This window comes from Mustela nivalis (genome assembly GCF_964662115.1).
Source record: "Mustela nivalis genome assembly, chromosome: 18".
NCBI classification, from domain to species: Eukaryota; Metazoa; Chordata; class Mammalia; order Carnivora; family Mustelidae; genus Mustela; species Mustela nivalis.
Genome location: NC_139037.1, coordinates 53,671,428 through 53,693,782, shown reverse-complemented (window position 1 = coordinate 53,693,782; position 22,355 = coordinate 53,671,428). Strand labels below are relative to the sequence as shown.

Genomic DNA, 22,355 nt, shown 5'->3' with positions numbered 1-22,355 from the left:
AGGACCCAGGTACCCAGTACCCCGGGCTTCACCTTTCCAAAAAGATCCAAGAGCTCTATTTCCCTAGAGGCCTCTTTCATCCCAATCTTGAACCAGAATACCTCACTTTTATCCTTTTCTTCCCTGAGACAGATGCATTAGTTTATTCCTCCTTTGCTAGAAGACCCACCTCCCATGATATAAGCTGAGATGTTTGGTTTCCCAGCTTCCCTTGCAGTGATGTGGCTAATTTGGGGTCAATAAGGCAAGTTTGCTAATGGGTTTCCAGGAAATTTCTTTCCTCACTCACGAGGCTGGTTGAAGGAAGGAGTGTGGGAAGAGAACCTTACTCCCTTTTGTCTTCAGATACAGTTGCATGAAGAGGTGATGTCTGGAGCTCTAGCAGCCATATTGCCACATAAGACAATATGCCAACCCGGGTCGCTATGTTGCTGAGCCAGCCTGAAATCACCACTTATTTTGCCACTGTTTATTTTGTTACTTGCAGCCAAGGGAATCTTCACTGATGCACTCCCTACATTTCCAATGAAAAACCCGGCTAAGAGAGAAAAGGCATCACGCTGGGGAGAACAGTGGTAAGCCCAGCCTTCACTGGCGCCAAAACATTTGCTCAGTCAACCAGTGTTTATTGATTGCCTGCTGTGTGCCAGGCTCTGTGTTAAGTGCTGGGGATAATGACATGGTCTCTGCCTTCATGACATACTCAGCTGAAGGAGGGAGGCAGAGAGTATACAAGTTTAGTACATACAAATTTACGTGAGAGAAGCCAGAGGTTCAGAGGTTGTGAGACTGAACCCATAACCAAGTCAGCCTCCTAAGCTAGTAATGGTTACATTTTTAGGATTTCTGGACCCAATTCCAATATTGGGGGGATCCCCCCACACACCAATTTTCATACACCAGCAGGTGTCTGAGAATTCACCTCCATTCTGACACCGTCTCTTCAAAGATAGCTTGAGATTCCAAAGGTGAAGAGTCCCTCCTACAAGACTGACACCCCCATTCCCCACTTCGGATTCCAGCTGCAAGCCCCAAACTGCTACCCGGGCTTCTGAGCGACTGCCTACAGCTGGAGGTTCCAAAGACCTCTTCCTTGGATTTGATTAATTTCCCAGACTGGCTGCAGAACTCAGGGAAACACTTCTTACATTTACCAGTTTATTAAAGGATATGAATCAACAGCCAGATGAAGAAATACCCAAGGACAAAGGAGCTTCTGTCCTTGTGGAGCCTGGGGCCCGGCTTATGGCACAGGGGAGCATTCTGGTTCCCCCAGCATGGAAGCTCTCCGGAAAAGGATCCAAGAGCTGGCCTCTTGGGTTATACGAAGGCTTCATTATATTGTTATGATTGACTAAGTCACTGGCCATTGGCTGATTCAACCTCCAATCCCTTCCCCTCCTAGAGGGGCGGGCAGGGAGGGGTGTGAGAAAGTTCCAGTCTTTTAATCACAGGTTTGGTCCTCCAGGTAACCAGCTCCCACTTTGGGTCAGGTCCAAAAGTCACTTTCATTAATAACAAGCCACTCAATTCGCCTTTAGGGCTCTGAACCGTTTTTCAAGAACTGTGGATCAAGCAAGACCAAAGATATCTGAGAAACATATTTTGGTCATCTGAATGAGCAAATATATATTTCCTATAAATTGTTGTAGCTCAGTTAGCATTGTCCTTGAGAAGTGTATAACCCGGGGCAAAAAGTGGGATTCCAGGCAAAGCAAACTCTGGGGCAAAGCCCCAGATGCAAAATAGAGCTGGGTGGACAGAAAGCCTGTTGTTAATTGAGTGGCAGGGGTGAAAGTGCCAGAAGGGGAGGTCAGAGGTCAACAGAAGCCCAACCACAAGGCTCTGAAAATCACAGTGAGGAGTCGGGACAATATCTGAAGGGCAATGGGCACCCCCAGAAGGGTTTAAAGAGGAGAGGATGTGTTCTGAGCTATTTCAAGATGCAGACGCTGGCAGCTGAATGGGTATGGCCTGGAGGAGATGGGGTGGGGTGGGGGGGATATGTAGGAAGACCTTCTGAGAGAATGAGGCTGGGCGCCCCCTGGGGCTTGAAGCAGCACAGGGCAAGACTTGCCGGTCCACCAGTCTGTCCAGCACCAAGCCTGTAGGTCCTGCCTAGAGGCTGTGCAAACCACATGGGTAGATCGGCAGCAGTCTCTCCCAGCCTGGAAGCCACAGCGCCTTGGCTGCGCAAATACAAGCAGAGTCTTCTGCCCTGAGAGAGAGACAGGAAGTCCCATGCCCAGGGCCAGTCTTCAGTCACAGCAGGACAGGAGGGCTCTGCCTGCTTTTGGGATGAAACAGGAGGTCCTACCCCCAAAAAAAATTCCTGCGCGGTGCGGGCCTTGGTCACACCTGCGTGGCTGTCCGAACAGTCCTCGGGCCCCCACCCGGAGAGATGACTGGACTGAGACCAGCAGCCTGGAAGAGAAAGGAAAGGAGGAGGACAACCTCAGGTGTCACCCTGAATGCGACATGACTCACCTTTTTCGAGGGCTAGCTCACATCAGTCAGAGTTAGCCAGGTTCTCCTCATTTACAACAGGGAAAAAAGAAATGTCCGCCCACCCTTGGGACAGGAAACAACCCAGCTTTCACCCGAGAGAAGACATTCCATCCCACATCTGATAGAAGATGGAAGTTTGGCCAATTTTTATGGAAAAAAAATGAAGGAGTTCTCCCTCTTTTGGCGGGAAATTGGAGTAAGAAATTGTAGTAAGAACTACAGCAAAAATGTGATGGGAATTCCTGTCCAATATTTATGTATTAAAAAGGGAGGGGTGTTATTTACCGACTTTGTAAACCAACAAGTAAAGCTGGAGGAAGAAGACTCAGATCATCTCCTCTCCCTAAAACACAAAAAGTTCCAGCCCATTCCAGGGCACTGGGGCACTGACACTCACTTGGTGGGCTCCGTTTGGGCTAGGGTCCTCCAGCGGGACTTTGAGGGGCAGAGGCTGTGAGGTCTGCACTGGAGTTACGCTCTGCATCTTTTTTTCCAGTGGGGGAACCACAGGGGTCAAGGAGGGCGGATGCTTCTTTTTCTTGAGAGAGTGTCCTAGAAAGAGGAGGAACGAGGAACAGAAGCACTTCATTGGCTGTTGGAGGGGCGGGGCCTCACTCTGATAGGCTGATATGGAGGTAGAAGGCGGGATGAATAGCCTGTGGCCATGCAGACGGGTTCAGCCTGCTCTCTTGCTAGGGACCCTCTCCAGTGGGCCCTCACTTACCCCTGAGCCTGCACAGGCAGCATATGCACAGGTAGAGAAGTGCTGCCAGGAGCGCCAGGCCCAGTAGGGAGCCCAGGACGATGCCAGCAATGGCCCCGGAGCCCAGGGTGGGACCTGGAAGAGACAGAGCGATGAAGGATAAGAGAGCAGGAGCTAGGGCTGGACCCAAATTTCCTAAGCCCCCTGCTCCAACTCTTTCGGAACCCAATTCCTGGGACCCCAGACTCTCAATTCTTTTAGCATTTACTAAGTAAGCGGTGCGCCTGGCGTTCTACCAGAAGGTAACAGTCCACCGTGAGCAAACCCAGATACCTACTCTCATGGGGATTAATTTTTAGGGAAATCAGAAATGAACGTACCAATTAATAACAATTACAGGTTGTACTAAGAAAAAAATGTGCTATGACAGAAATAAGGTGCTATCACAGAAATAGAGTCAATTTTCTGCGAAGACTCTGTTTCCAAATGAGGCCACATTCACAGGTACTGAGGGTTAAGATGTCAATTATCTTTGGGGGGAGACACAGTACAGCCAATCAAGTCAAGAAGAGATCATCAGGATGAGCCCAATCCGAGATGACTAGAGCCCTCACAAGAAGAAAACAGAGACACACACAGGGAGGAGGAGGCTGTGGGAAGCTGGAGGCAGAGACCAAGCAATGCAGCTACACTCAAGGAAGGTCAAGAACGGATGGCCACCCTCAGAAGCTGGGAGAGACCCGCAAAGACTCTGCCTCAAGTCTCAGAGGGTGCACAGCCCCGATTTCCCTGAGATGGAGCACTGACCCCTTGATTTCTGACTTCTGGCCTCCAGAACTGGGAGAGACTACATTGCTGTGTGTTCAAACCATGCGGGTTATGGTCCGTTGTGACCGTAGCCCCCGAAAAAGGATACAGACAGACAAGCAGGATACAAGGAAACAGACTGAAGGGAGGTGGCCCAGGAAAAGGCTCCAACAGCCCCAACTCACTGGCCTGGTAGACTCGACTTTGTGATGGGGTCCCTGGCTGGCCCCCCAGGGTGGGGAGGATACGGAAGGCCCAGGTCCCAGGGTTTCGGCGAGGAAGAGGCACCACGGCTGACCGCTCCTGAGGCCCCAGGAAGAGCAGGGAGATCCAGTCTTTGTAGGTAGTGGCTCTACCCAGGTCGGGGCCCTCTTGTCGTGCCTGGATCTCAAAACCACTGATCAGGGCCCCACGTTCCACATCCCAGGTCAGCACTGCTGCATTCTGGGCTCTCTGCAGCCTCCATGAGGAGATGGAAGGTCCTGCGGAGGATTAAGGTGGGGGCTGAATTTATGGGTCCTAGAGGGGAGAGGGAAGGGTGCTGCAGGCCTGGGCTCATATGTCCTGGGAACAGAGGGTCTGGGGAGCCTTCTAGGCCTATAAGAGAAAGGGACTGAGGACTTGAACTCTTGGATCTGAGGGAGAAGGAGCTGGGGACTGGATCTGAGGTTGGAGAGGGCTGGAGGACTTCTGGGTTCTGGGAAAGGAATGCACTCACCAATGAGAGTAATCTGGTTGCCCCCAGCACCCAGCGCCCCGCTGCACAGCACGGAGTAATTTCCCAGGTCCCAGTCCAAACTGAAGTTGCTAATGAGGAGCCTGTGCCCATCTTGGCTGAGCCGGAGGCGACCCCCACCTCCAGGGGCCACAGGCCGCCCTTCCCGGGTCCAAGATGCTCTGGATGGTGGAGGGCAGCCAGTGGCCTCCAGCGCCACCTCTGCCTCCCCAGATGGTGTTTCCTCCACTGTGGGATGCAGCAGCACCTCCCGAGGGGCCTCTGCAGGTAGAAGAAACCCAGCCAAGTCAAGACGTCACCCTGGAGTCCAAGCCCCACCCTTTGGGGAAGGAAACCGCTGTGAAACTTTAGCCAAACAAGGAAGCACTGCTCATTCACTCACTGTTGTTCAGTCATTATTGGATGTCCTTAATAAGGCCTTATGAGATAAATACTATGGACCAGGTTCTGGACTGGGGAATTCATATTGTTCTCGAGCCTTTATTGCTCGGGACAAGTAGGAAGGTGTCAGCCCTCTTCCTGGGTCCAGGAAAGAAACTGTGACCCTTTTCCCTGCTTGCAGTATAGGAACAACCTTGGTCCTTCTGTAGGGTTTAAGACAAAGGAAATCTCTTTTCCTGGAGTTAGAAGTCTGCCTTTCTCATTTCCTAAAGGAACTAAGAAATACGCCCCTCCTCGGGAAACAGGAAATAAGTCCCACCGGCTCTCACCCGGGGTGACAGTGCAGGTGCGTGTGGTCACCAGGTGACGAGCGACGCAGGTGACGGGAACACCGCTGAGCCGGGGGTGGGCGGGGACAGCCGCCAGGAGCACGGAGGGCACCGGCTCTGCGCGGACGCCTTCAGGGAGACCCTGGAACTGCAGGGAGGCGGCGGGGACCCCGCCCGGCCACGAGCAGCGGAAGCGGAGGCTGCGGTCCCCCGGACCACCTTCGACTGAGCACTGTGGGGACCCGGGAGGCAGGTCTGTGGAGCGTAGGGAGAGATCAAGGGGCCAGCCTCTCCCCCCTCACCCCTCCAGACCTCCTATCCGCGCGTTCGCGCCGACCCTTCTGCATCTGGCACCGGGCCGTAGGCGCCATCCGCGCCCTATTCTCTTGCCACCCAGCTCCCTCTCCCAGAAACGTCCAGGCCGAGCGGGCAGCTGCAGCCCCACCGACGGCCTCTCTTTCCCGAGAAGACTACATTTCAGCACTGATTTCTTTCCTCGCAAACATAACCCCTTCCACCGAGTTACTCTGGGCCTTCAGCCAGACGTCTGTGCCCTCCAGTTGCGCCCCGTCCCAAATGAAAGACAACTCGCTCATTTCTAGAACGATCCCGCCCCCTCTTGTGACTCCGCCCCCTTCCCAGGTAATTCCTTTATTTGCTGATCCCACCCACGGGCCGAGCTCACCGGCCACGGTGAGGTTGAGCAGGGAACGGCGGCGGTGGCCGGTGCGCGGGTTCGAGGCGAGGCAGGCGTAGGTGCCGGCGTGGCCCGGCCCGACCGCCGGCAGCAGGAGACGCGGGCCTGAGGGCACCGCGGCCTCGGCCGGGTCTGCCAGGCTCCACGTGATGTCGGCGGGCGGCCGCGAGGCGGCGGTGCAGCGCAGGGTCACGTTGCTGCCGGCGGTGACATATAGGGCGGGGGCGGCGTCGCGATCCGAGGACACCTTGATGACCGGCGCATCCGGGCCGTCTGGATGAAGTGATCCGGATCGGGAGAGTCAGGGTCATCCGGAACACCGCCACGAGCCTGGGGCGCTCCAGGGGACCTCCAATCCCCCCTCCGCCTGGGACTCAGGAGGCTGAGCTCCCGGATCCCGGCCCCCGACCCGAGGCACAACCCCACTCACAGAAGACACTGACGTCGGCCGCAGCCTCCGTGTGGCCGAAGGGGCTGCGGATGCGACAAGTGTACCGGGCCTGGTCGCCGCGCACAGGGCGCGTGATGAGCAGCTGGTCGCCCTCTGTGCGGATCCGGGGTGGCTCTGCTCCCTCAGGGTCCGTTGCCTCCAGGGTGCGTCCGTCCCGGCTCCAGCTCAGCTCCCCACGACCCGGCCTCCACCCTAGGCAGCGCAGCCGCAGCTCGGCCGCCCCCTCCTCTGTCTCAGGGGTCTCAGGCTGCACTGACAGCTGGGGCAGCTGCTCTGGGAGAGGGAGACCAGTTCAGGACCCGGTCCAAGGCCCCCTCTTGCTATATAGTCATGACTCCAGGCCCCAGCCTTCTCTACTCCTTCCACCCAGGACTTCCGGGCCCAGCCCCAGGAGTCCCCCTCCTCACAGACCCATAAGTCTGAGTCCCCCACTCTCTCCTCTCAGAGACTCAGGATTCTGAGTCTCCAGGGGTCTTGATCCCCAGGTCCAACTTCCCTTAAGAACCTCTATCTTGACCCCCAACCCCTCTTATCCCTCCTCCCTCCAATTCAGAAGTCCTCTCTCCCCTGTTGAGGGACCCCTACCTCAGGGGAGAAAACATGATCAGACAGCAGCCACCTTCCTAAAGGGCCTGCACTCTGGACCTCTGTGCCCACTTACCATACACACCCACGGTGAACTCCCGAATCTGCCGGGAGACCCCAGCCCGGATAACCTCAGCAGTGTATACCCCAGCATCCTCTAGCTGGGCAGAGGCAAGTTCCAGGCTCCCCTGGGCCTGGTCAAATCTTAAGCGGTCTCGGTGAGCAGGGTCCAAGCTGATCAGGGGGGCCCCTGGCCCCAGGCCTCCAGCTGCCAGCACCTTAGAGCCTCGACGCCAGACAACCAGAGGAGCAGGAGGGCCGGGGCTGGGAACTGGAACTAGAGGGAGCTGGATGGCGGTCCCCACTAGCACCGAGAGAGGCCTCCCCACTTGCTGGGGGAGGCTTTCCACAGGGTGGGCTACTGTAGTTACTTTGGATTCAGGGTTCTGGGCAGAGATTTCAAGATCTTGACCCTCAGGGGAAGATTCTGAACCTGGGGTCTCAATGGATGCTCCAGGATCTGGGCCTTGGGCTGAAATGTTCGAAGTTGGGGTCTTAACAGAGGAGGGCTCTGAGTCTTTGGCAGGAACTTGAGAATCCAAGACAGAAAATACTTCAGAACCCGGGATTTCAGAGAAGGCAGGATTCAGGCTCAACTTTTGGCCCTCAGCAGAAACATCTGACCAGATGGAGAGAGGCACATCACTCAAATTCGAGGCCTCAGGAAACCATTTGGAATGAGGAACAGCAGCAGTGGTTTTTGGACCTGGAGAATGATCTGGAAATTTCCAGCTGGGGGGTTGGATGGAGACTTTTGAACCTGGGATCTGGGAAGAGCTTTCTGAGTCCATGGAGAAACTGGGTTGCTGAACTCCAGAAGAGGCTCGGGGGTTGAGGACCCCTCCTCCGGAGGCTGCAAGGACAGAAGCAGAGGCCGTTAGGGGTTTGCTGAGCAGGGGAACCAGTGGGGAAGAGGCTGAGCAGGGGACTTACCCAGGAGCAGGAAGAGCAGCAGAGCCTGTGAGGTGTCCATGGTGCTGGCCGCACCCGTGAGGACACTGCAGCGAGACTCCGGGGCCTGCACCTGTGCCTCCCTGGTTGACGAGTCCGACAGGACTGGTAGCTTCCTGGGCGGGGAAGGAAGCCAGACCCAGTGGGACGTGCCAGGATCCCCCACCCTCAATCTAGTGGCAGAGCCAGCCACCCTGCCCCACTGGTCCTCATCAGCTGGCCCCATCTGACCCAGGCACTCCCCACCCCTGCGTGAAGACAGGGAGAGCTGGGTCTCCCAGCAGAAACGTGGTAGCAAACTCATGGGGAACAGAAGCAGGAAGACCTCTTGGAGGGCGAGGTGACCCTTCAGAGAGCGCCATCTGATGCCCTTGGCCTCAGTTCAGGTTTCCTCTCACCAGACTGTGGACCTGAGCCCACTCTAGCCTGCCTGCAGCCTCAGATACCTGCATCCGACCCTCTTCCTACTCTGCTCCAACTCCTCCCACAGCTCCCTGCTGCCCTCAGAACAAGTCTCCACAGGCTGTCTCCCACCCTCTCCCAAGATCCAGAGTTGCATTTCCCTGCCCCCTAGGGCCTCAAATGCCCTGTGTTCCACCGAACTCAGCATCTTCCCCCAACACAACCCCTTTCCTGGGTTCTCCATCTCAAGTGTGGTTCCACATCTATGCAGAGGCTGGGAGCCCTCTTCCCTCCTCTCCCCTTCTGCTCTGTCCCTTCCTCTCCAATCCCACTGGCCGGATCCATCCTCTCTCCCAGCCTCCTCCCTCCAGCCTCCACCACCTGACCCCTTGATCCACACTTGACCCCTTTCTACCCCACCCCTCCTGTGCGTGGCTCCCCTGTGCCCTCAGGAAACATCCAAGATCCCTTCCAGAACCAGAGTGGCCCAGACCTACCCACTCTGGTCACACCATCTATCCTCTTACTCTTTGAACATCCAGCTATTCCTATGCCCCATCTCTCCCCTCCCAGGTTTGCAGGCAGTCTCTTCTTTGCCTGGACTGCTCTGTTCACTTCCTCTGCCACCCCCCAACTTGTCCAGCGGCCTCACCTAATTAAGAATAATAATAATAATTACCACTTTTCCTGCGCCAAGAACCATGTGACATGCTTCCCAGGCATTATCTGCCCGAACACTTCCAAATGCCCTATGAGCTGGGGTATCATTATCCTCATTTTACAGGCCAGGGGACTATGGCCCAGAGAGGTCCAGGGACCTGAAGAAGGTTGCACAGCCAGAGGGTGGAGCTGGGCTTTGGTTCAAGGCGATCAGATGCTCACTCCCTTCAGAAAGCTCCGACCACTCCAGGCTGGGCTCAGGGCCTCTGCTCAGCTCACCGTCAGTCCTCTGAGCTTATCAGTGAGTTCTCACCATACTGATGGTAACGACAATGGGAATCATAGAGTGCACACCTTCCTTGTGTCAAGTGTGGTTCGGGGGTCGGGGGGGGGCTGCACTAATGGGCTAAGTTTTATAGCTTAAAGATGCCTGCATCTTTAAGGAGGGGTCTATGTCCCCTCCCCTCGGATCCAGCTGGTTTCTGACTACCAGGCCAAGAGAGCACAGCAGAAGGGACCCCATGCCAGGGTCTGCATCTCGGCCCACAGACTGGCATTTTCCACTTCACGTGTGATGGAACGCTCCCTCTTGGAACCCAGCCACCATGTCATGACAAAGCTCCTACAGCGCCCCACCCCCATCGTCCCAGAGGAGTCCTGGCCTCTGGCCAACAGCCAGCTCAAGCCAACAACCCCGGCCGGCTTGCAGGCTGCATAACTGAGTCATCTTGGATGTGGATCCTCTGGCCCCACTTGAGACCCCAACTGAGGCCGCCTGGAGAGGTGAGCTGTCCTTCCAAGCCCTGCCCAAATTTCAGATTTATGGGCAAAATAAATGATTGCTGGCTTAAGCCTCTGAGTTTTGGTGTGGTTCGTTATGCCATGCCAGACAACCAGAACACTGGTGTTATTGCGTACTGCCCCGAGGGAGGAGGGAATTGGGGCTCAGGGAGTGGGAACCTGCCAGAGTCCTCCCAGAGCCAGGGAGTGGCCTGGCTAGGGCCTCGAGAGCGAGACGCCGAGTCTTTAACCACTGCACTAGGCCCTTCCTATTCTGATCAGCCAGATGGGAAACCGAAGCTCAGACATGGGATGTCACTCACTCGAGACCCCCCAGCCGGTAACTGCGAGCAAGGCTCTCAGATCCCCAAGTTTGACTCTGGGCCCCAGCTCTCCATCCCCACATGAGGTTTTCATTGTTGTCTGTCTCCCCAACCAGACCCTGCGCTTCCAGCTTCCTTCCCTCTTGTACCCGGAGTCTCGGTAGGGGCCTGGAACCTGGGAGCCCTGGCAAACATTCTGTAGATGAAAGCCCTTCTCCCCACCTCATGGAAAGGCGTCCTTCAGGACTCAGCCGCGATGCCCTCTCTCTGGGAAAGCTCTCTGCCCCACATGCCAGCTCAGGTGCCCCAGGCGGGCTCCCAAGCGCATGATGTCACCTGTGCCCAGAGCGTACAGCATGCAGCTGCCTCTGTCGGTGTCCGTCCCGCCACCTGCCCCCCCCCCACCCGCCACGGCCCCCTTCAGCATGGAGCTTTGCAGGGACTGGATTTGACTCACCTGGGTCACCGACATCACCCAGTACAGGGCCTGGCACGCAGGAGATTTAAGCAAATGTTTGTTGACTGAACCAAAGATCAGGTCTCCAGGGAATGAGTTAAACAGAGACAGTCATCGGGAGGGTCATAGTTTTATTGCTGAGTTTCAGGAAAGGGGCTCAAATCCGCCCAATCTCCCTCAGCTTGGCCACCAGGTCCTCCGTGGTCTCTACCTTGACGCCGGCTGTCCGCTGGGGCGGGTCCTCCACGCTAACCACGGAGAGCTTGGAGGTCAGGTCCACACCTAGGTCTCCGGCCTTGATCACCTCGATCTTCTTCTTCTTGGCTTTCTGCACACGGGCACCCGCTATTCACCGGGCTGCTGGAGCCCCTGCGGCCCCTCCGGCAGCCTCCTCCCCATGACTGCCACGTCTGCAGAACCAATCCCACTGCCCGAACTTGTCTGGACCCACCCACCCACCAAGACAACCGGGACCTCTTCTGGGGCCGGTAGAGATCGTGTCTGTGGGCGGGGATGGCCCGGGAATCCCTTCTATTGAGGGTCCTCTTTTAGTCAGCTGCCTTGGGAGGCCCTTCACGGGCTGAAATGGACTGGCAACGTCAACCTTCTGGCAGTAAAGACTCAATGGACTTTGGGCCAAGCAGACCCACTGAACGCTCCCTATTGGCTGACCTAACTCACAGAGCCCACCCTACTGGATGGGTGCCCTCCTATTGGCTGGGATGACATGCTAAGCTCTCCCCATTGGCTAGGATGACCCAGTGAACCCATCCTACTGGCCATGACGGTCAGTGAACTCTTTTAGCCAGATGTGCCGTTCCTTCGGATCAGAAGTCCCTTGGATCCCCTCTCCCCACATCTGAGCACCAGAGAGGCACTGGGCCTGCAATGTACTCACCCACTCCTGGGCCCTCAGGGACCCAAGCACCAAGCACTCACCATGATGTTGGGCAACGTGGCATAGCGGGGTTCATTTAGCCTCAGGTCAGCGGTCACCACGGCAGGCAGCTTCAGCCGCAGGGTCTCCAGGCCCCCATCGATCTCCCGCTCCACTTTCAGCTTGTCCCCTTCCAGTGTCACCTGGGAGGCGAATGTGCCCTGGGGAGAGGAGGGTGGGGGTGAGGTTAACTCAAGACAGGCACAGAGCAGCAGGAGGATGAGGTAATGAATGAGAGAACAGGAGAGAGTCCCACAAGGTAATCTATAGACACAAGTTCATAAACAGGACGAAGCCACAGAAAGGGATCTCAAAAATCTAGGGCGGGTACTGTAATTTCACTGGGAACCAAGATGCGGGTCCTAATGACCTGAACCTGCCAGTTAGGTTCCTGCCTATCATCAACCTAGCTTAATAATGATGAACATGTATGGAGGGGAAGAAGGGCGCTGTTCTAAACAGCCATCAGGCCCTCTTGGGAACACTGTAAGGTCAATGCTATTGTCCCCATTTGACAGATGAGGAAAACTGAAGCAGAGAAAGACTCCAAAATGTGTTCACTGTCACCCACCAGGGGTCAAGCCAAGAACTGGCTCCATGCCCTGCTCCCGGTACCCACCATTCTGTCCCCTGGGGCTCCCTTCCAGGCCCCTCTTCTAGGCTGACCCTAGGAACATCTGCTGGCATCCAGTTTTCTTTGCTTGGTGCCCAAGCTCTGGCCGAGCCCCTTGGTCCCCCAGTCCTATATCAACACTGGCTGATAGACCTGCACCTTCTCTTTGTCCAACCAACCTGTTCTCTCCACTCACTCACTCACTGAACAAAGCTTTCAAGTCTTAGCTGGAATGTTCCATCACTCCCAGTCTCATCCGAGGGCCCCATGAACTAGCCTTCGGATACACTGTGAAAACGACCAAGGCCCAGGCTTTCGTGCGCATTTTTTCTGGCCGGGAAGGCCGCCAGAAACCAAATACATACCCAGCAGCCACAGGACTAGAGTGTCTTCTGAATGTAGGAAATGTGGCTAGTAGTGCAATTGTGGGATGGGATTTTCCCTCTTAATTAATTCATTTAAATTTAAAGACCGAGAGGCGCCTGGTGGCTCAGTCAGTTAAGCGCCTGACTCCTGATTTCAGCTCAGGTCATGGTCTCCAGGTCGTAAGAGTGAGCTCAGCGGGAGTCTGCTTCCTTCCTTCTGCCCCTCCCCCCATTCTCTCTGTCTCTCAAATAAGTAATAAATCTTTTTAATAAATAAATATATTTAAAGATCCGTAAGCCAAATATATTATCCTGATCGTGATGATGGCTTCATGGGTGTGTATGTGTGTCCAAGCTTACCAAACTGTCACTTTAAATATGTGCAGTTTATCGTTAAGTCACTTAATCTCAATAAAGTTGCTATTAAAAAAAAAAGATATTTGATGCAATTCCAGAAAACTTGTAAGTCTATTTGGAACAACCTGGGGTATGTGAGCCTACTTTTTTAGTTGTGAGTTTGGGAATCTAAACTAAGTATTTCTGATAGAAATTCAGCATCTGAACTGAGATGGGCTGTAGATATATAATTCACAATGGATTTCGAAGACTTCATACAAAAAGAGAAAAGAATGTAAAATAGCTCAGTATTTTCTTATACTGATTATATGCTAAGATAATCACACTTTAGATGTGTTCAGTTAAATAGAATATTACTGCCATTAATTCTGCCTGTGTCTTTTTACTTTTTTAGTCTGGCTATGAAACATTTTAGATCAAAGGTGGCTTATGTTCCTATTGAACCAGCATAGGTGGGGAGGGGGCACTGGAATTTCATACAGGGTAGGGAAGGAAGGCCTCTCTAAAGAGCTAACAACTGAGCAGAGACCTGAAGGAAAGAGTGGGAAAGCCATGAGGCAGTCTGAGAGAATCATGTCCTAGACTGCGGGGGAACAGCAAGTGCAAAGGCCCTGAGGCGGGGATGAATTTGGTGCACTTGTGGAGTGACAGGCTGATGAAAACAGCACCAAAGGCCTAGATAAGGCCTAGTGTCTTGGCCATGCACATTTCTTTCCTGCCCGCTGGAGAAGTCACCCTGTCTTACTAAGCCTGCCTCCCTCCAAAAGGGCAGGGACAGAGTGGCCCTTTTCTGAGCCCCCAGATCTGGCCCTTAGGAGATGCTCCCCACTCCAACCTCACCTGTGGCCAGTCTAGCAATCCAGCTGTCATCTGTCCCGTCTGATTACAGTCATCATCAATGGCCTCGGTGGAGAAAGAGAGAAGACTGTATGACAATATGGCTTTTCACATACCATTCAGGCCTTTGTCTAGATGCGGGTTTGGCCACACATCTGTCCATGGTCCGCCGGCCTCCTCTTCCATGTGGACCATCACCACAACCCTGGGGCTCCGATCCTACCTCACAAGACCCCAGGAGTCTTTCTGACGTCCACGGTCATCCTGCCCACCCTGTTCAAACCCTCCACTAGGCCTGGGCCCACTGTCATCACAGCGCCTGCCCCCACCTCTGGGGTGCTGAGCAGGGAGGGCAGTGCAGGGGTGGAAGTGCACTCACCTGCTTGCCCAGCAGCAGCAGATCCACCTTCTCCTTCTCTGCCAGCTTGGCCAGGACCCGGGCCACCTGTAGGGGACCCAGGCGGTCTGCCTCTGCAGCTGGCACCTCCACGTGGATGCCTCGGTCCGCACCCATGGCCAGAGCAGTACGGATGGTCTCCTGCCAGGAGAAGGGATGTGACGCAGCTTCCAGCCCCAAGGGGCCCAGGAGCCTGGTCCCAGGCCCTCCTCCCCCAGACCCAGGACTTGGGGCCCTGGATGGCACCTTCTCCCCAGGACCTGAGCACCTGGCACTGGGCGGGCCCACAGCTGACGGCGATGACCTCTTTCACCAGCTTCTTCTCCTTGAGCCGCACGGCCTCCTCCACGGCGATCTCACAGAAGGGGTTCATGGAGTGCTTCACGCCATCCGTGACCACGCCTGTCTTATCAGGCTTTACCCGGATCTGCCGAGTCAGCAAGGGAAGGCGCAGGGTCAGGGGAAACAGGCAAGAAGGCAAGGGCTGGATGGGGACAACCGGGACCCTGAAAGGGGCAGGGCCTTGTCAAGGTCCCGCAGCTCTGGGGACATAGCAGATGAGAATTCACAGCCAGAGGGTCATCCTCTCATGATGTCACTCACACATTTGTGGGGCACTGGGGGACATCGGACATGCTTGTCTGATTCTATCACTGCTCCTGGGGCCCAAGACAATGTTTCTCGAATTTTGGTTTACTATAAACCACAGTGTGAAATACACTTTAGGATACTCCTGAGTGTATTACAAATACACAACATATACTTCCATACCAACATAAATATGGCAACGCAAGGTTCGGTGAACAATGCTTCCCCTGATTTGTACACTGTACCCTGACATTTTCTGCTCTTTCTTTAAATGTTAACCCTCCACACGGATCTCATGACTGATCTAGTTTGCAAAACACTAGCATTAAAGGCCTATTCTGCCAAACAGGCAAACTCTACTCACTCCTTTCCTCACATGGTCCGTCTTAACTGAGCACCGACTGTGGGCTGGCCCAGAGCCAAATTCTGGGGACACCGCCACCAGCAAGGGAGTGAGGCCCACTGGCCTGGGAGCTCTGGGTCTAGCATGGGGTGGAAGGCAGTATGAACAACTAACCGTCCCCCTATTAATTTCCCATGGCTGCCATTCCAAATTACTGCTGACTCAGTGGCTTATTGTGTCATAACTCCTGAGGCCCAAAGTCCAAAATCAGTTTCATTGAGCTGCCAGCAAGTTTGGCAGGGTGGGGTCCCTCTGGAGGCTCTAGGGCAGAATCCATCCCTTGGTTCCTCCAGCTTCCTCTGCCCCTCTCTTATGCAGACTCTGGAGATGGCATTAGGGCCCACCTGTGTGATCCGGGGTGACCTCCCCATCTCAGGAGCCTTAACTCAGGCCCAACTGCAAAAACCCTGCTTCCAAATCAGCTACCATTCACCCACGGATTGGGGCCTGGATAGCCTGCTGAAGGCCAATTCCTAGCCCACCATATTCCTCTTAGCAGCCAACGGAGAGAATATTACTGGCCACGCACTGAAGGAGAATCACGCAGGAGCCCTGTTCTAAGAACCTAACTCATTAATCTTGGTGACAGCCCAGCAAGGGAGCAGTCATTGTCCCTGTAGACAGATGAGGAAACTGAGGCGCCCAAGCAAAGTAGCTGGCCAGTCAGTGGTTTCTAGGATCCAAGCGCTCAAATCCCCTGCTCTGCCACCTGCGAATCCATGAAGAAGTCTGGGGAACTCAGAGAGGATGATGGGGGCCTGTGACCCAGTCTGACGTGGGAGGCGATCAGGAAGGCCTCCCAGAGGCAGTGGCACTAGAGGGGACACCTGAAAGATGAACTGGAGTTGAATAGGTCAAGAGACAAAAAACAAGGCCGATAAAGAGGCGAGTGGATGTCCTTCCGGGTTCATGGTGGGGAACTGCGAGCACAGCAAGGGTGGAAAGTGGGGAGACGGCTGGGTGGCTGTTAGTCAACGAAATGAGGAATGACAGTGCCTTGGACCGCAGAGCCAGCAGAGACAGGGAAGCCGATGGACGGACTGCAGGGATCCCTGGAGGTGGGAGTGACAGAGCTCTGTGCTGGGCAGGCGCAGGGAGAGGGAAGAATCCTGCAGGACTCTGGGGCGTATCGTGGCTACATCCTACAAGCGGGACGGGGAAGGCAGGTGGGTTCTGCGTCTAAGAAGCCCACGAGATGCCCAGGGGAGCCGTCCTTGGACGCCTTCATGATCCAGCCCAGGACCTGGCCTGCCTCTCTCCTCCCGTGTGACTGCCACCAAGGGCTCAGGCCGCAGAGACCTGGGATGACAGCCTGGCCGAACTGGGGACTCTGCGACACTATCTCTTATTACCTCCTTGCACATTTCGTCTCTTCCCAGTCTGGATGCACCTCATGGACCCATAACACTGATGAGGAGGAGGAGGAGGAGAAAAAGGACAGCTATCATTTTCTATCACTGTTTGTTCATTTTTTTAAAAAGTCATTTTAAGATTTTGTTTATTTATTTGAGAAACAGAGAACGTGCACAAGAAGGGAGAGCAGTAGGCACGAGGCTCCATCCCAGGACCCTGAGATCATGACCTGAGTTGAAGGCAGATGCTTATTAACTGACTGAGCCACCCACGGGTCCCTAAAAGTCATTTTAACACCAAAAATAAGGCTCACATTTCAGAACTAAATAAATTCATTTTACAAAGTACAACTAGAGCCAACACCATGTTCTGAATCCATGCTTTTCCACTAGGACCTACTTTGAGTGTGTGGCACACGATCCCCAGAATTTGCCAGAACATGCACTGGCTTGACCCTGACCTCCTCCGCTGTCCCTCACCTCCTGTGTAAACCCCGTCCCTTCCAACTCTCCCATCCCTTAACCCTGTTTAACTCTCACCATAGCACTGACCACCCCTGACATACGACATAGGCTGGACTGATTGAGAGTAACTATCAGTCTTCTCCCCACCAGAATGTCAACTGCCCACAGACAGGGACTTCCATCAGCTCTGTTCAGGACTGTACGCGAAGGCCAAGCACCTTCCAGAACCATGCATGAGAACCACTCAAACACTTGGAAACAGCAGGGGAACTAAACCACAAAAGCCTTCTCGTTACCGAAATAAAATCCAAGTCAGAGGTTTCCCCTTTCAACAAGAAAAGCAGCCCCACCAGTAACAGGCCAGAGCTGGTGAGCCAGTGGCTGGTGGAGGGCGCTGATCCTGCTCTTGTTCTGAGGGGGCTCCTTGCACCGAGCTCCTGACACCCATGAGCCAAGGGATGAGAGCCTCTGGCCCTGGGAAACATGCCAGCGCATCTTCTCGGTGGAAGACATTTTAAGCCTGAGTTGATTTCAAGCTTCAAAAACACTGTTTAGTTAAATTACGTAAGTCAGGAAACCATGGTTGGTCTGAAAGATCAGGGCGAATCATTTTTCTCTATTATTATTATTTTAAATAATGAGGTTTTATAAATCAAAGAAGATAATCCTGCATGAAGCTTTTATTCTTTCTCTTGAATTTGCAAAATGTGAACCTTCAAAAGAAACAGCCATGAGCCAGACAGGTAGTGCTCCAAGGACTTTAAATATATTAATTCATTTAACTGCCCTAACTGCCTGGGAGGTTAGTTGCTGCCATTACCATCCCCATTGACCAGATGGAGCAACAGACACACAGAGAGGCCAAGCGCCTTGCCCAGGATCACACAACAAGGAAGTGGCAGGACCAGGGGCCTAACTCCAAGTCTGACTTGGGAATCATGAGACTCTCTAGGATGAGAAATGGGCCCTCAAGAGGTGGGGGAGCCAGTCCTTTTATTCCTGGCCATTTATTCGTGGCCCTCTGTCTCAGAGGAGGTGTATATAAAGTGACTTCTGAAAGCTCTCCCTGAACTTTTGACACAGCTCAAGGACTTCTCTGTGGTTTTGTCCTCTGGTTTTTTTCTGTCAAGCGAGTCACTCTCTGGGCATGTGCTGGGACTCTGGGCACAGAGCACCCGGGACACAGAGTGACCAGGAGAGCCAAGGCCAGAGGGGGAGACAGTGGCCAGGGAGTGATGCCAGTGACAGATGACTAAGGCGGTGGTCACCACACTGAGACCCTTCTACAGCAGATCTCATCTCGGGAAGGCAAAGAAGACCAACAGCCTCAAGGAGCTGACACGTGTGACCTGAGGGATGATGAGGGGCCAGCCCTGCCAAGAGCAGGAGGGGCAAGGGGGAAAGGCCAGGGGCTCCCAGAACTGAGGGAAGGTGTGGCTGTCTGGGGTTAGGCCCAAAGCTGGAAACAGGTTTTCTGGGGCCTGAAGTTTCCAGCCTTTGGGAGAGCCTCTTTAGGAAAATGCATACCAAATCATGAATGCAAAATTGATCCAGTCTCTGCCTGGGCCTTGAAAGAAACGCTGAAGGTTACAACCTCATCAGCTCATGGAAGATGTAACCTGGCCAGAACTGAGTATTCCTGGGTTGCCAAATGCTTATGAATTAAAACCCTAGACAAATAATCGTAAACATACACACAGACACACACTGAGCAGAGCATTTGTGTTCTGAACGGACGAGTAAAATAATGTCCATTACCAGTTCTACCAATAATAACCACCCTTCCTGAGGGCCAGCCAAGGCCGACTCTTACCCTGAGCCAAGCGCTATACTAGTAGCCCATTTAAACTTCACTGCCACCCAATACTGTTATCCCCTTGGTAGAGAGGAGGAAAATCGGGCCCTGAGTGGTTAAGCAACTCCCCCAAGGTCACACAGCAGGAAGCAGACTTGATTCCAGCTGTGGCTGGCCTGAAGTGGGCCCTGAACTGAGAGCCTAACGGGTATCTAAGACAGTGCTGACTACATCAGACAGACTCTCCTCCAGACCCTGGGGCTCGAATTCTGGAAGGACACAGACACGAAAGTGATCGATCAGAAAATCGCCCTGTGGATTACAAAGTGATAAGAGTATGGGAGAAATTACAGCAAGGGAGGGCACAGGAATGACATTTTAGGTCAGTGTCCAGGGAAGGCCTCACAGAGAAGGGAACATCTGAGCAAAGGCTGGAAGGAGGTGAAAATCCATGCTGGGAACAAAGTGGGTGAGACCCGGCACTCACCCCAAGGGGCTGTCATTCTGGGCGTGGGGGTGACACCTGGGTGAGCAGAGGATCCCAATCCAGTGTTTGAGCAGAGCTGAGAGAGGCAAGCCCAGGGGGCTGCAGGAGTGTCCAAGGACACATCAAGAAGCCTGAGAGGGTTGGGGTAGAGAATCACTAAACTTTTGATACAATTGATAGATCAGAGTGAAGCAGGACAAGGGAGGTACAAAGAGTGCAGATGGAGGGAAGGGTGCCCAGGCAGAAGGCACAGCGAAGGGCAAAGATCCAAGGCAAAAAGGGGCCAGGTCTGTCAGGAAAGACCAGGTGAGGGAGCCATGGAAGCACAAAGGGTCAGCACGGGACATGGCACTGTGGACAGCAGAACAGGGGCCGCAGCCAGACCATGAAGGGTTTCAAACACCAGGCTGAAGGGCTGTGACTTTGTTCTTAGGATGCTGGAGAGCTTCAGGGCAACTCAGGGGTAGGGGAGAAAGAGCCCTGAAGCTGAGAGAGGATGGACCAAAGGAACCACTGAGAACCAGGGAGGAGACCCTGTGTGGGGCCAGCTGGGAGGAAGAGAAGCCTGAAATGCTGGGCCCATGAGGATGGAGAAGGGGACCAGCTGTCAAGTAATAGGTGGCGGGACTGGTAAGGGAGGGAGGGCAATGGTGCTGGGGCTCTGGCCCGTGATCAGGTAGTTGGCAATGTTTATTTCTTCAGAAAGGGCACCTATACACACAGCCAACAGATGGGATGCAGTGTTGGGAGCCCTGGGGCAGCACACACCCCTGGGATAGGACAATGGCTGATACCTTCTCTTTGTTCTCTCATTCAGCACACACCTGTGTGCCAGGCCCTGTGCTGGGTAAGGCTGGGACCCAAAGCTGGTCATTTTCGGGTCTGCCGGGGGGGAAGACAAGATACGACAAAGGCACCTCAAGCCACGGAGACCAGGGCTGGGGCACAGGGAGGCCCAGAGAGCAAAAGAGCCCAAAGCAACAGCTAGAAGTAGGAAGAAACCAGGAGAGAAGGTCCCAGGACCCCCAAGAGCAGCTAAAGAGAACACCCCTGCCCTTTGCTGTCAGGGCTTTGCTGCAGCCCTGACCTGACAGTGAAAAAGGAGGAGGGATGCCTGGGTGGCTTGGTCAGTTAAGCTTAAACTCAGGTCATGATCTCAGGATCCTGGGATCAGGCTCCCTGCTCAGTGAGGAGTCTGTTTCTCCCTCTCCCTTTACCCTCCCCCTCTTGTGCGCTTGCTCACTCTCTCAAATAAACAAATAAAATCTAAAAAAAAAAAAAAAAAAAGAGGAGCAGAGACTGGTGCACTTCGATCCTGACGATACCTGCCTGGAGTGGGGTGATCCAGCAAGCAACAGGATCTCCGAGGGCCTCACTCTCCTCACCCGCCCAACCGGCTTCATAATATCAAGCAAGAGGATACTGAAAAGTACTGAATGAGTCAGTGTCCGTCAAGGACTTGGAGTGCTGCCCTTCGCACAGTAAGCACTCACTAAACGTGAGCAGTTATGATCACTGAAGTTTCCCTGCCAAGTCGGGCTCCCAGGCCCTCACTCCCCAAGTGGGCAGGGATCCCGGTTTCATGCATCAGGAGGCCTCTGGCATGGCAGGCCCATACTGCACAATGCTGGGGACATATAGGTGGAATCCCAGTTTGATGGTGGGTCAGACACGGATGCGCAGTCACCATCTACAGTAGATGGGGAGACCACCTCAGTCTGCTTTAAGCCAAGTATTTTGAGAAACTGGCCGGAGAGGCTATGTCTGATTCACCTCTGTCCCCACCAGCTACTCTCAGGGTCAAGCCAGGACTGCAAAGACGCTGCCTCCCACCCCGGCCAAGCCCTCTCATGGGGAATAGGAGCCATTCCACCAGCTCAAACAGAATTTCATCTCCAGCAAACATTTCTCCCTCCCTTCCTGGCTAGAGCCTCCTCGCTCACCCCGCGGCTCTGTAGGGTGAAGGCTTCTGGGTTCCCAAGTTAAGGCAACTGAGTGGGCAGTGAAGCATAACAGGTGAAGTGTGGCTTGTGTGCAAAGCACTAGTCGCGCTGAGAAGACAGACGGACCTGGAGGGGAATCTCAGCTCTACCCCAACCTAGCGGAGTGACCTCGCCTCAGTGTCTCCAAATGTTACACAGGGGCCGCGGCACCTCCAGCGGGTTAGAAACAGAGAAAGTAACTCGTACTGCACATAATTATTAAGACAGTGAGTCCAAAACCTTGAGAAAAGGGAGCGGGGTCATGACCCCAAAGGGGCTGGGTCTGAATTAGGAGGGTCTGAAGTCTGAACCTCACGGTCCTTGATCTTTGCCCTCAGGTGTGACTTTGACTTTCAGAAGGAAGAGCGGCAGAGATCAGACGTACGAGAAGACCCCCCATACAGTTTCGGGATTCCCGGAGGTGCAAGGAGGGGCCCGGTCACCTTCACGGCGAAGTCGATGACCCTCTTTACAGCCACGAGCGCGCGCAGCTCCGCCATCTTCCTGCGGCTCCCACCTGCGGGGTCAGTAGGCTCACTCGGCCTCTGGAGCCGGACGTCCCGGCCCCCTCTCCCGCTCCCCTCTTTGCGCCTGCGCCCCGCGCCGCCGGCCAATCAACCGCGACGATGCCCGCCTCCGCCCTGACAAAGGACCAATCGGGGGCCCGGAGGGGAGGGAGGTGTGGCAAGAGGATCCGGACCAATGGAGAATAGAGTCCGGAGAAAGAGGCGGGACCTGAGGGAAGGGGAAAGGGACTTAGTGAAGGGGGCGTGGCCAGGAACTAGGGGAAAGGTCGTGCGCGTCGGGAGGTGCTCCTGCAGCGCAGCTCCTCCCGAGCCTCCCAAACCTTTCCCAACGCCCTCGCATTTATCCCTCCCCCAGTTCCCCACTGTTTCCTCGCCTGTTTAAGTCGCTGTGCTCGCATCACCTGCGCCCTCTTGTGTCTG

At 54.5% G+C, this 22,355-nt stretch overlaps 2 protein-coding genes across 6 annotated transcripts; both read right to left on the bottom strand.

Annotated features, from left to right (window-relative positions):
- Positions 1 to 1,144: 1,144 nt before the first annotated feature.
- Positions 1,145 to 10,951, bottom strand: VSIG10L (V-set and immunoglobulin domain containing 10 like). 4 transcript variants are annotated; one of them, XM_082710976.1, is made up of 11 exons: positions 10,831 to 10,951; positions 8,191 to 8,324; positions 7,274 to 8,110; positions 6,592 to 6,885; positions 6,150 to 6,434; positions 5,465 to 5,719; positions 4,737 to 5,015; positions 4,204 to 4,500; positions 3,233 to 3,346; positions 2,906 to 3,060; positions 1,145 to 2,424 (listed from the first exon to the last, which is right to left on the bottom strand). In XM_082710976.1, exons 2-11 carry the CDS (start codon positions 8,228 to 8,230, stop codon positions 2,353 to 2,355), a joined length of 2,628 nt encoding a protein of 875 aa, XP_082567102.1. In that variant the 5' UTR covers positions 8,231 to 8,324; positions 10,831 to 10,951; the 3' UTR covers positions 1,145 to 2,352. The 4 variants fall into 4 exon arrangements, with proteins under 4 accessions (XP_082567102.1, XP_082567100.1, XP_082567101.1 ...); XM_082710974.1 differs by lacking the exon at positions 10,831 to 10,951 and having other exon boundaries at positions 8,191 to 10,116; XM_082710975.1 differs by lacking the exon at positions 10,831 to 10,951 and having other exon boundaries at positions 4,204 to 4,321; positions 8,191 to 10,116.
- ETFB (electron transfer flavoprotein subunit beta) lies at positions 10,945 to 22,061 on the bottom strand. 2 transcript variants are annotated; one of them, XM_082710979.1, is made up of 6 exons: positions 21,852 to 22,061; positions 14,605 to 14,763; positions 14,319 to 14,477; positions 13,943 to 14,005; positions 11,770 to 11,928; positions 10,945 to 11,240 (listed from the first exon to the last, which is right to left on the bottom strand). In XM_082710979.1, the coding sequence occupies exons 1-6, from the start codon at positions 21,906 to 21,908 to the stop codon at positions 11,079 to 11,081; spliced, it is 759 nt and encodes a 252-aa protein (XP_082567105.1). In that variant the 5' UTR covers positions 21,909 to 22,061; the 3' UTR covers positions 10,945 to 11,078. The 2 variants fall into 2 exon arrangements, with proteins under 2 accessions (XP_082567105.1, XP_082567104.1); XM_082710978.1 differs by having other exon boundaries at positions 10,945 to 11,158.
- Positions 22,062 to 22,355: the final 294 nt, after the last annotated feature.

Bases quoted from the DNA above. Each gene is read 5' to 3' on its own strand.
- VSIG10L (XM_082710974.1), bottom strand. From the start codon at position 8,512: ATGAGTTTGCTACCACGTTTCTGCTGGGAGACCCAGCTCTCCCTGTCT. The intron at 5,016-5,464 runs GTGAGAGCCGGT...TTCTACCTGCAG, and splicing joins CACCTGCACTGTCACCCCGG to AGGCCCCTCGGGAGGTGCTG. The intron at 3,061-3,232 runs GTAAGTGAGGGC...TCCTCTTTCTAG, and splicing joins CTGCCTGTGCAGGCTCAGGG to GACACTCTCTCAAGAAAAAG.
- ETFB (XM_082710978.1), bottom strand. From the start codon at position 21,908: ATGGCGGAGCTGCGCGCGCTCGTGGCTGTAAAGAGGGTCATCGACTTC. The intron at 14,478-14,604 runs GTGCTCAGGTCC...TTCTCCTGGCAG, and splicing joins GTGGGCCCGCCCAGTGCCAG to GAGACCATCCGTACTGCTCT. The intron at 11,929-13,942 runs GTGAGGTTGGAG...TCCTCTCCCCAG, and splicing joins GATTGCTAGACTGGCCACAG to GGCACATTCGCCTCCCAGGT.